The sequence below is a fragment of the Salmo trutta genome, chromosome 14, assembly GCF_901001165.1.
Source record: "Salmo trutta chromosome 14, fSalTru1.1, whole genome shotgun sequence".
Lineage (NCBI taxonomy): Eukaryota > Metazoa > Chordata > Actinopteri > Salmoniformes > Salmonidae > Salmo > Salmo trutta.
Genome location: NC_042970.1, coordinates 58,726,176 through 58,738,576, shown reverse-complemented (window position 1 = coordinate 58,738,576; position 12,401 = coordinate 58,726,176). Strand labels below are relative to the sequence as shown.

Here is a 12,401-nt window from a genome sequence, read left to right as displayed (position 1 = left end):
TAACTCAGTTTGTCAGTGGTCTGCCTGAGGACAAAGGGAATGGAAATGCGCGTTCACGAGACCTTGCCATTTTTTATTTTCCTCTTTGAATGAATACAGTATTGTCCGGTTGGAATATTATCGCTATTTTACGAGAAAAATACCATAAATTGATTTTGAACAGCGTTTGACATGCTTCTAAGTACGGTAAAGGAACATTTTTTAATTTTTTTGTCTCGAAATGCGCTCGCGCGTTACCCTTTGGATAGTGACCTGAACGCACAAACAAAACTATGGATTATTAGGAACAAAAACAACATTTGTTGTGGAAGTAGCAGTCCTGGGAGTGCATTCTGACGAAGAACAGCAAAGGTAATCCAAGTTTTGTAATAGTAATTCTGAGTTTAGGTTGCCCCAAACTTGGCGGGTGTCAAATTAGCTAGCCGTGATGGCTGAGCTATGTACTCAGAATATTGCAAAATGTGCTTTCGCCGAAAAGCTATTTTAAAATCTGACATAGTGATTGCATAAAGGAGTTCTGTATCTATAATTCTTTAAATAATTGTTATGTATATTGTCAACGTTTATCATGAGTAATTTAGTAAATTCACCGGAAGTTTTCGGTGGGAATGCTAGTTCTGAACATCACACGCCAATGTAAAAAGCTGGTTTTTGATATAAATATGAACTTGATTGAACAAAACATGCATGTATTGTATAACATAATGTCCTAGGAGTGTCATCTGATGAAGATCATCAAAGGTTAGTGCTGCATTTAGCTGTGTTTTGGGTTTTTGTGACATATGCTTGCTTGAAAAATGGCTGTGTGGTTATTTGTCTATGTACTCTCCTAACATAATCTAATGTTTTGCTTTTGCTGTAAAGCCTTTTTGAAATCGGACAGTGTGGTTAGATTAACGAGAGTCTTATCTTTCAAATGGTGTAAAATAGTTGAATGTTTGAAATGTTGAAATTATTGCATTTGAGGTATTTGTATTTCGCGCCACGCGATTCCACTGGCTGTTGAATAGAGTGGGACGCTAACGTCCCACCTAGCCCATAGAGGTTAACCCTCTGTTCTTATCAGTAATTGTTTTCTTGTAATGCTTATGCACGGTATACTGGTATTTTACCAGTTTTTGTTTGACCCATTTAGTGTATTGTTCTGTTGACGGTGGTTTATGGATATTAAATGACACCGTTGTAAATCAGTTTTCGCTCTCCTGCGCCTGACTTCTCTGCCGCCAGTATGCATTGCACTACAGAATTACCGACCAAACTATGGAGTCAACAGGAGCAGGTACCCCAGGTATAGGGGTGGAGGAGCGCGTCCGTGAGCACGCAGCAATGCTCCACCATCATGGCACCGCCATGGACCACGTTGTCCAGACAATGGACCGCTGGGAAAGACGGAGATCTTCCAGCGCCTCCACCAGCACAACCGGGGTCTCCCCTGAGCACCGTCGGGCCGTGAGAGGGTGTCCGCCCTCGTCTCGTGCCTCACCGGGAAAGCCCTGAAGTGGGCCAATGCCGTGTGGAGAGAGGGAGATGCGGCATGGACCAGTTTGAGGAGTTCACCCGCGGTTTCCGGGTAGTCTTTGACCACCCACCCGAGGGTAGAGCAGCGGGTGAACGCCTCTTCCATCTGAGGCAGGAGATGAGGAGCGCCCAGGAGTTCGCCCTGGAGTTTACGACCCTGGCTGCCGGCGCGGGATGGAACGACAGGGCCCTGATCGACCATTACCGCTGCAGTCTATGCGAGGACGTCCGTCGGGAGTTGGCATGCAGAGACACCACCCTCACGTTCGACCAGCTGGTGGACCTGTCCATCCGGCTGGACAACCTGCTGGCTACCCACAGACGTTCAGATCAGGGTCTGGTGGCTCCATCCTCCCGCACCTCCTCTCCGATACCCATGGAGCTGGGAGGGGCGGTGTGCAGGGAGACGGAGGGGGTTCCAGCTCGTGCACCATCTGTGACCGCAGAGGTCACACTGCCGGTCAGTGCCGGTTTGGTTCCTCTGGGGATCGAGGCAGCAGGCAGGGTGCTCTGGCGTCACCCCAGGTGAGCCGGCACCATTCTCACCCAGAGCCCTCTGTTGCGCATTCCCAGCATAAGGCGCTCGTCAATTCAGGCCCGGCTGGGAATTTTATTGATAGAGCGTTAGCCTATAGTTTAGGGATCCCCATTGTTCCCGTGGCTGTGCCTTTCCCCGTTCACGCCTTAGATAGTCGACCATTAGGGTCAGGGTTGATTAGGGAGGTCACCGCTCCTTTGGGCATGGTGACGCAGGGGGGTCACACGGAGAGAATTAGTCTCTTCCTTATTGACTCTCCTGCGTTTCCCGTGGTGCTGGGCCTACCCTGGTTAGCTTGTCATAACCCCACCGCCGAAGTTGGTCCCTCTCCTTGTTCGGGCGGCATTCAGCGGTTGAAGTCATCGACCTTCTAGCCATCGCTGATCCACTTTTCATTTTCCATTGGTTTTGTCTTGTCTTCCATCACACCTGATTCCAATTCCATCAATTACATGTTGTGTATTTAACCCTCTGTTCCCCCTCATGTCCTTGTCGGTAATTGTTTTCTTGTAGTGCTTATACACAGTATGCTGTTATTTTACCGGGTTTTGTTTGACCCATTTATTGTATTGTTCTGTTGACGGTGGTTTATAGATATTAAATGACACCGTTGTAAATCAGTTTTCGCTCTCCTGCGCCTGACTTTTCTGCCGCCAGTACGCATTGCACTACAAAAGGGGTGATTATACTAATTAATAAACTCAGAAAAAAAGAAACATCCCTTTTTCGGGACCCTGTCTTTCAAAGATAATTCGTAAAAATCCAAATAACTTCACAGATCTTCATTGTAAAGGGTTTAAACACTGTTTCCCATGCTTGTTCAATGAACCAAAAACAATTAAGGAACATGCACCTGTGGAACGTTCGTTAAGACACTAACCGCTTACAGATGGTAGGCAATTAAAGTCACAGTTATGAGAACTTAGGACACTAAAGAGGCCTTTGTACTGACTCTAAAAAACACCAAAAGAAAGATGCCAAGGGGCCCTGCTCATCTGCGTGAACTTGCCTTAGGCATGCTGAAAGGAGGCATGATTACTGCAGATGTGGTAAGGGCAATAAATTGCAATGTGAGTACTGTCTGAGGCGTCTCACAGCGCTACAGGGAGACAGGACGGACAGCTGATTGTCCTTGCAGGGGCCGACCACGTGTAACAACGCCAGCACAGGATTGGTACATCCGAACATCACACCTGCGGGACAGGTACAGGATGGCAACAACAACTGCCCGAGTTACACAAGGAATGCACAATCCCTCCATCAGTGCTCAGACTGTCCGCAATAGGCTGAGAGAGGCTGGACTGAGGGCTTGTAGGCCTGTTCTAAGGCAGGTCCTCACCAGACATCACCGGCAACAACGTCGCCTATGAACACACATCCACCGTCGAGAGTTACACCGAGGCCTGTGATTTGGAGGGGGAGGGTCCGTCATGGCCTGGGGCGGTGACGTCGCAGCATCATCGGACTGAGCATGTTGTCATTGCAGGCAATCTCAACGCTGTGCGTTACAGGGAAGACATCCTCCTCCCTCATGTGGTACCCTTCCTGCAGGCTCATCCTGACATGACCCTCCAGCATGACAATGCCACCAGCCATACTGCTCGTTCTGTGCATGATTTCCTGCAAGACAGGAATGTCAGTGTTCTGCCATGGCCAGCAAAGAGCCCGGATCTCAATCCCATTGAGCACGTCTGGAACCTGTTGGATCGGAGGGCTTGGGCCATTCCTCCCAAAAATGTCCGGGATCTTGCAGGTGCCTTGGTGGATGAGTGGGGTAACATCTCACAGCAAGAACTGGCAAATCTGGTGCAGTCCATGAGGAGGAGATGCACTGCAGTACTTAATGCCACATCAGATACTGAATGATACTTTTTGACCCCCCCCCCCCCCCCCCCCGTTCAGGGACACATTATTCAATTTCTGTTAGTCACATGTCCGTGGAACATGTTCAGTTTATGTCTCAGTTGTTGAATGTTAAGAAAATAAACGCAGTTGACAGTGGGAGGACGTTTCTTTTTTTGCTGAGTTTACACATTTTGAGCCGATTGTGCAAACAGATCCACAAGTAATATGGATTATTTTAAATATGCTATTGGACCAAAAACAGATCTGGCTAATTAATCTATATGGGCCAAATAATGATGATCCACCATTTTTTTTAAAATATATATCTATTGAGCTCACAAGCAACAAAACAATCTATTATGGTGGGAGATTTTAATACGGTTTTCAGTACATCATTGGATCGTAAAGGAAATCATTCTACAAACGATCACCCTCAAGCACTTAAGGAGATTACAAAGATCATGGATACATTAGAACTAGTGGATATATGGAGGTTGAAAAACCCTGACCTAGTGAGATATACATGGCGGAGGCTTAATCAAGCTAGCCTCTTGATTACTTCTTAGTCTCGTTCTTGCTGGCATCAAAAGTTTTAAAAAGTATCAATAGGAGACCGAATGCGATCGGACCACCATCTAATTGGCCTCCATTTAACTCTTACAGAATTTCCATGTGGACGGGGATATTGGAAATTTAATCAAAGCCTATTGGATGACAATTTGTTCTTAACTAAGACAAAACTCACAATTTACTTTATTTGTACAACATAGGTACAGCAGATCACCTAATTTTATGGGACACTTTCAAATGCACTTTTAGAGGCCATTCAATACAATACATTAAAACAAAAGCAGTTTAGGTCAAAAGAGATGAGACTAATAAAGAAAATAGAGGAAGTAACAACGCAAAAACTGTACTATAGAGGCACAAAATAGGTTAGAGGAAAAACAAAAAGAAATGGAGGTACTTAATCAAGAATGATCAACTGTAATGTATTACAAAAATAAAGCGAATTGGATGGAAAATGGGGAAAAATGCACAAAATGTACTGAATCTTCAACACAGAAATTCTACCAAAAAGAATTTACAGAAACTCGTTATACATGATTCACCAAATGATATTTTGAAATAGGAAGCAAAATATTTTAAGCATAGAACATCAAGGGGTTAGAAATCCTGGGGATAAAAACAAAAGTGTGAATGTATGCTGATGGCTCTTGTTTTTTCTTAAGTCCACAATTTGGATTCCTGCACAGTCTCATTGAAGATCTTGATCACTTTTCTAGCCTCTCTGGACTAAAACCTATTTATGACAAGTGTTTTTTTTATTTTTATTTATTTTATTTTTATTTCACCTTTATTTAACCAGGTAGGCCAGTTGGTAACAAGTTCTCATTTACAACTGTGTGCAAATGTAGAAGAGTAGGGAGGTAAGGCAATAAATAGGCCATAGAAGCGAAATAATTACAATTTAGCATTAACACTGGAGTGATGGGTGTGCAGATGATGATGTGCAAGTAGAGATACTGGGGTGCAAAAGAGCAAGAGGATAAGTAACAATATGGGAATGAGGTAGTTGGGTGTGCTATTTACAGATTGGCTGTGTACAGGTACAGTGATCGGTAAGCTGCTCTGACAGCTGATGCTTAAAGTTGTACCATATTACGTATTGGATTGTTAAAAAATAGTGTTTACACTACCTTGTAGTTTACCAATAAAATGGGCGGATGGTGAAGTAGACATACTTGGTATTCACATCTCCAAAAATATAAATTAATTTACCACAATTCATTTCAATAGAAAGTTAGCAAAAATAGATACGATTTTGCAACCATGGAGAGGAAAATACTTGTCTATTTATAGAAATATTACTGACTCTTTGGTCCTATCACAGTTTACCTACTTACTAATGGCATTGCATACTCCAGATGATTTTGTTTTTAAAATGATATGAGCAAAAAATATTTTATTTTATTTGGAATGCTAAGCCAGACACAATTAAACGTGGCTATTTATATAATGAATATGAGTTTGGGGGGCTACAATTATTACATTTTAAAACTTTAAACCTCTCACTAAAAGCTTCACTCATGCATAAATTATACTTAAACCCAAAATGGTTCTCCAGTAGATTATTAAGAAAAGCTAATCCTTTGTTACATTTTTTGTTGTTGCCTTCATACAGATTACAACTAATAATTTCTGACTTATTGAGAATGAAATTTTGTTTAAAGTATCGCCCTTTCATAAACAAGCCATACAAAGCTGGTTACAATTTCAGTTTTATCCTTCAGAAAATAAATAACAAATATTACAACAAATGTTACGTTTAAACTCAAATATATTGATTAATAAAAAAAAAACATTATTTATTAATGATATTATGAATAGAAATAGAGGAGTTATGTTACATATGCAGTTATCAAAAATATTTGGGAATATCTGTTCAATCCAAATTTACAACCAACTGATTGCAGCCCTACCACAAAAATGGAGGAGGCTAGTGGAAAGGGGAGAAGGTAGGGAACTTGTTTTCCTGCCCTATATTAAGGATACAAATTGTCTGAAAGGAACTGGCATAAATAGAAAAATATAGCAGTTTCATCTGAGGAAAAAAATGTTGCAAAATAAATGGGAGGAGATTTTCGATGTACCAATTCCATGGCACATGGTTTATGAAATGGTACAAAAAACTACACTTGACTCAACACTTAAGAGTTTTTCAATTTAAATTATCTCATTCTTTCCACCAACAGAATGCCATATACAGTGGGGGGAAAAAAGTATTTTGATCCCCTGCTGATTTTGTACGTTTGCCCACATAGAAAGAAATGATCAGTCTATCATTTTAATGGTAGGTTTATTTGAACAGTGAGAGACAGAATAACAACAAAAAAATCCAGAAAAACGCATGTCAAAAATGTTATAAAATGATTTGCATTTTAATGAGGGAAATAAGTATTTGACCCCTATGCAAAACATGACTTAGTACTTGGTGGCAAAACCCTTGTTGGCAATCAGAGGTCAGACGTTTCTTGGAGTTGGCCACCAGGTTTGCACACATGTCAGGAGGGATTTTGTCCCACTCCTCTTTGCAGATCATCTCCAAGTCATTAAGGTTTCGAGGCTGACGTTTGTCAACTCGAACCTTCAGCTCCCTCCACAGATTTTCTATGGGATTAAGGTCTGGAGACTGGCTAGGCCACTCCAGGACCTTAATGTGCTTCTTCTTGAGCCACTCCTTTGTTGCCTTGGCTGTGTGTTTTGGGTCATTGTCATGCTGGAATACCCATCCACGACCCATTTTCAATGCCCTGGCTGAGGGAAGGAGGTTCTCACCCAAGATTTGACAGTACATGGCCCCGTCAAATGATGCAGTGAAGTTGTCCTGTCCCTTTAGCAGAAAAATACCCCCAAAGCATGTTTCCACCTCAATGTTTGACGGTGGAGATGGTGTTCTTGGGGTCATAGGCAGCATTCCTCCTCCTCCAAACACGGCGAGTTGAGTTGATGCCAAAGAGCTCCATTTTGGTCTCATCTGACAACACTTTCACCAGTTGTCCTCTGAATCATTCAGATTTTCATTGGGAACTTCAGACCGGCATGTATATGTATTCTTGAGCAGGGGGACCTTGCGGGCGCTGCAGGATTTCAGTCCTTCACGGCGTAGTGTGTTACCAATTGTTTTCTTGGTGACTATGGTCCCAGCTGCCTTGAGATCATTGACAAGATCCTCCCGTGTAGTTCTGGGCTGATTCCTCACCGTTCTCATGATCATTGCAACCCCACGAGGTAAGATCTTGCATGGAGCCCCAGGCTGAAGGTTATTGACAGTTCTTTTGTGTTTCTTCCATTTGCAAATAATCGCACCAAATGTTGTCACCTTCTCACCAAGCTGCTTGGCGATGGTCTTGTAGCCCATTCCAGCCTTGTGTAGGTCTACAATCTTGTCCCTGACATCCTTGGAGAGCTCTTTGGTCTTGGCCATGGTGGAGAGTTTGGAATCTGATTGATTGATTGCTTCTGTGGACAGCTGTCTTTTTTTACAGGTAACAAGCTGCGGTTAGGAGCACTCCCTTTAAGAGTGAGCTCCTAATCTCAGCTCGTTACCTGTATAAAAGACACCTGGGAGCCAGAAATCTTTCTGATTGAGAGGGGGTCAAATACTTATTTCCCTCATTAAAATGCAAATCAATTTAACATTTTTGACATGTGTTTCTCTATTTTTGTTATTCTGTCTCTCACTGTTCAAATAAACCTACCATTAAAATTATAGACCGATCCTTTCTTTATCAGTGGGCAAAAGTACAAAATCAGCAGGGGATCAAATACTTTTTTCCCCCACTGTATATGGGGCATACAACAATCTCAGCTCTGTAGATTTTGTTGTGAAGAGACAGAATCAATAGATCACTTATATAGATCACTGGTATTAGCTTGTTTCTGGTCACAGGTTCAGGAATGGTTAAAAAATCACAACATGCACTTAAAATTAACCTTACAAATAGCAGTGTTGGGCGATCTGGAAAGCCATAGCTAATCAATAAATAATATAATAATACTCATAGGAAAGGTTTTCATCTTTAGCTCACAATCTGTGGATAATATACGAATAGAAAGATTAAAAAATGTTGTAAAACATCACAGCACAATTTAAAAATATATGGCACATGGAAACCAAACAAGGGTGGTCTATGGTGATAGGTGGGATGGGCTGAGAGTGGCTAAAGGTTGGGATTAAAGAGTTTGTTTAGTAATGTATTGTTGATATATATAAAAATACCATGTATGTAAAATGTAAATGTATAGGTAAAATGTATGTATATGTAGCAAAACAAGCCGTAACAAATAACTAAGATATTTGGGGGGGGTAGAGGGGTTAAAAAAATAATTTTATATATATACATACATTCATCATCATCATAATAATAATAATAATAATAATAATAATAATAATAATAATAATAATAATAATAATAATAATAATAATAATAATAATAATAATAACATTAAAAAACAACTAGTCGCTACAAAGATACATGTGTCCTTCCTAAATCAGTTGACGGAGAGGAAGGAAACTGCTCGGGATTTCACTATGAGGCCAATGGTGATTTTAAACCAGCTACAGAGTTAAAATGGCTATGATAGGAGAAACTAAGGATGGATCAACATTGTAGTTACTTCACAATACTAGCCTACATGACAGTGAAAAGAAGGAAGCCTGTACAGAATAAAAATATTCCAAAACATGCATCCTGTTTGCAATAAGGCACTAAAGAAATACTGCAAAAAATGTGGTAAAAAAGTTCAATTTTTGTCCTGAATACAAAGTATTATGTTTGGGGCAAATCCAACACATCTCTGAGTACCACTTCATATTTTCAAGCATGGTGGTGGCTGCATAATTTTATGGGTATGCTTGTCATCAGCAAGGACTAGGGAGCTTTTTAGTATAAAAAGAAAAGGAATAAGAGCTAAGCACAGGCAAAGTTCTAGAGTTTAAATTACCTGGTTCAGTCTGATTTCCAACAGACACTGGGAGGCAAATCTACCTTTCAGCAGGACAATAAACTAAAATCTATGGCAAGACTTGAAAATGGCTGTCTAGTAATGATCAATAACCAATTTGATGGGGCTTGAAGAATTTTTAATATAATAAAATGGGCAAATATTATACAATCTAGGTTTACAAAGCTCTTAGAGACTTACCCAGAAAGACTCACAGCTGTAATCACTGCCAAAAGTGATTCTAACATGCATTGACTTGAGGGGGTTGAATACTTATCTAATCAAAATATATTAGTGTTTTATTTTCCATACATTTTTCTTCCACTGACTTTAGAGTATTTTGTATAGATCGTTTACCAAAAAATTACAATGAAATACATTTTAATCCCACTTTGTAAGAAAATGTGGAAAAAGTCAAGGGGTATGAATACTTTCTGAAGGCACTGTATTCATTAGGTTGCACCTCAGTCACGTCATGCCATTGTTATGAACATTCTCAAGCCGCCCTCTGCCGGTGGCGCCATAGGTTGCCCTAAAGTGGTGAAAACCCAGTCATTCTGGAGGGAGGCTAACTACTGTTGTCTAAATTACACTATAGTGCCTGGGAATACAATGACATTGCTAAAGAAGTGAAATATTTAGTAGGAAACAACTATGCCATCATGTGGTCAAATTTACTTTAGACAGTTGTCAATGTTGTCATTAGCAAGCAAGGTTCATCAAAAATAGCTAGCAATGCTAATGTTAGCTAGCTAAAATCCGGTGGCCTCCCACCTATCTTAGCTTGCTAGCTAACATTATACTGCTTCTAAAGTCAATCTGGCGACATAAAAATGACAAAAGTTTTTCCTACTAATTATTTGCTTCCTTTTGAATTTAGTTGTATTTCCAGGCCACTGTAATGTACTTTTGATGAAATCGTAATCTGTGCTCATTGATGATGCATTGAGTAGAATGCTCAGTCGGGCATCAGTATAAAATGAATGTTCAAAACAATATTGTGACGAAACATGCAACCTGTGAATATCTGTAGTATCCAAGGTTTGACATTCTTAAGCGAAACATAATTTGTTTGCAATTTGCCTCATTTAAATGGAACTAAACTGGTGACCAGACAATTACCAACAACAGAGTGACTAGAGAACCAAACTATGGCTTCAGCACAACCTTAACCTGCATCTTTCCAAACTCCATCCCCACAATATTTGGACAAATTGATCAATACTATTATGGTTACATTTTATTTAAATACAATGAGTGTACAAAACATTAGGAACTCTGCTCTTTCCATGACATAGACTGACCAGGTAAATCCAGGTGAAAGCTATGATCCCTTATTGATGACACTTGTTAAAGCCACTTCCATTAGTGTAGATGAAAGGGAGGAGACAGGTCAAAGTCAGATTTTTAAGCTTTGAGATAATTGAGACATGGATTGTGTATGTGCCATTCAGAGGGTGAATGGGAAAGACAAAATATTTAAGTGCCTTAGAACGGGGGATGGTAGTTGTTGCCAGGCGTACTGGTTTGAATGTGTCAAGAACTGCAATGCTGCTGGGTTTTTCACGCTCAACAGTTTAAATCAAATTTTAGAAAAATTGTCACATGCGCCGAATACAACAGGTGTAGGTAGACCTTACCGTGAAATACTGAATTACAAGCCCTTAAACAACAATGCAGTTCAAGTACTACAGTTAAGAAAATATTGACTAAATAAACTAAAGTAAAAAATTAAAAGTAACACAAAATAACTATACCGAAGCTATATACAGGGGGTACTGAGTCAATGTGCTGGGGTACAGGTTAGTCGAGGTAATTTGTACATGTAGGTAGGGGTAAAGTGACTTTGCATAGATAATAAACAGCAAGTATCAGCAGTGTAAAATCAAAAGGGGGGGTGTCAATGCAAATAGTCTGGGTGGCCATTTGATTAATTGTTCAGCAGTCTTATGGCTTGAGGATAGAAGCTGTTAAGGAGCCTTTTGGACCTAGACTTGGCGCTCCGGTACCGCTTGCCGTGCGGTAGCAGAGAGAACAGTCTATGACTTGGGGGACTGGAGTCTTAGACAAGTTTCTCGTGTGTATCAAGAATGGTCCACCACCCAAAGGACATCCAGCCAACTTGACAACTGTGGTAAGCGTTGGACTCAACATGGGCCAGCATCCCTGTGGAACGCTTTCGAAACCTTGTAGAGTCCATGCCCTGACAAATTGAGGCTGTCCTAAGGCCAAAAGGGAGCAACTAAATATTAGGAAGGCGTTCCTGATGTTTTGTACACTCAGTGTACATTTCCGGTCTTGTCATGGTTTATTTTTGTTTCTATCCAGATTTTTTTTTTTTTAAGAAAACAATTACAAAAATACAACCCATCCCATCAACCACCTTGAAATATAAGGGTCCTAGGTTGGGCTCACCGAATGTCTTGGATGGCCACACTCCGATCTCTCTTCTTGCCCCACACTGTTAAGGAGTTGACCAGGAGGATGATAAACTCTCCATTCTCCATGCCTATGGACACCATCTCTCCATTGGGGCTGTAGGCTGTGCATTTGGCTGGGTGGCCTAAGCTGACTTTGTTTAGAAGTTTCTAGGAGAGAAAAAACAAAAGACAGTAACAGTACCAAGGAGCAGGGCCATGCATAGTCTTTTCTGCTCAAAATGAAAAAATTCATAACATACTAACTGCTTCTATAGCGATTATTATTTCGTTTTCTTTTTTTTGCACATGCATATTTATTTCTGCAACACACTCACTCATCACAAATTGTAAGCAAACTAGTTACAGTGCCTCCTAAAAGACATGATTGACATAATTGATTATGATTTATATTCAATGCTCTCAAATAATAACTTTATAATATAGCCTAATATTAATAATGTTCTTACTCATGATGTATGGCAGGCTGGCTAGTGGCTTGTGTGGATATTTTAGTATATGGTGGTTACAGTAGCTAGAGTCTAGATTATCTGTGTTCAATACTTTATTTGTAA

The 12,401-nt window shown here is 40.6% G+C and overlaps 1 protein-coding gene across 2 annotated transcripts in view; it reads right to left on the bottom strand.

Moving 5' to 3' along the window:
• The window catches only part of eml6 (EMAP like 6), a 72,510-nt gene that overhangs the window by 21,416 nt on the left and 38,693 nt on the right, over nucleotides 1-12,401 (bottom strand). For both annotated transcript variants that reach the window (XM_029776535.1, XM_029776536.1), the window contains one exon: nucleotides 11,825-11,997. In XM_029776535.1, coding sequence (XP_029632395.1) covers nucleotides 11,825-11,997 — 173 coding nt within the window. The remainder of the gene's footprint in view (nucleotides 1-11,824; nucleotides 11,998-12,401) is intronic.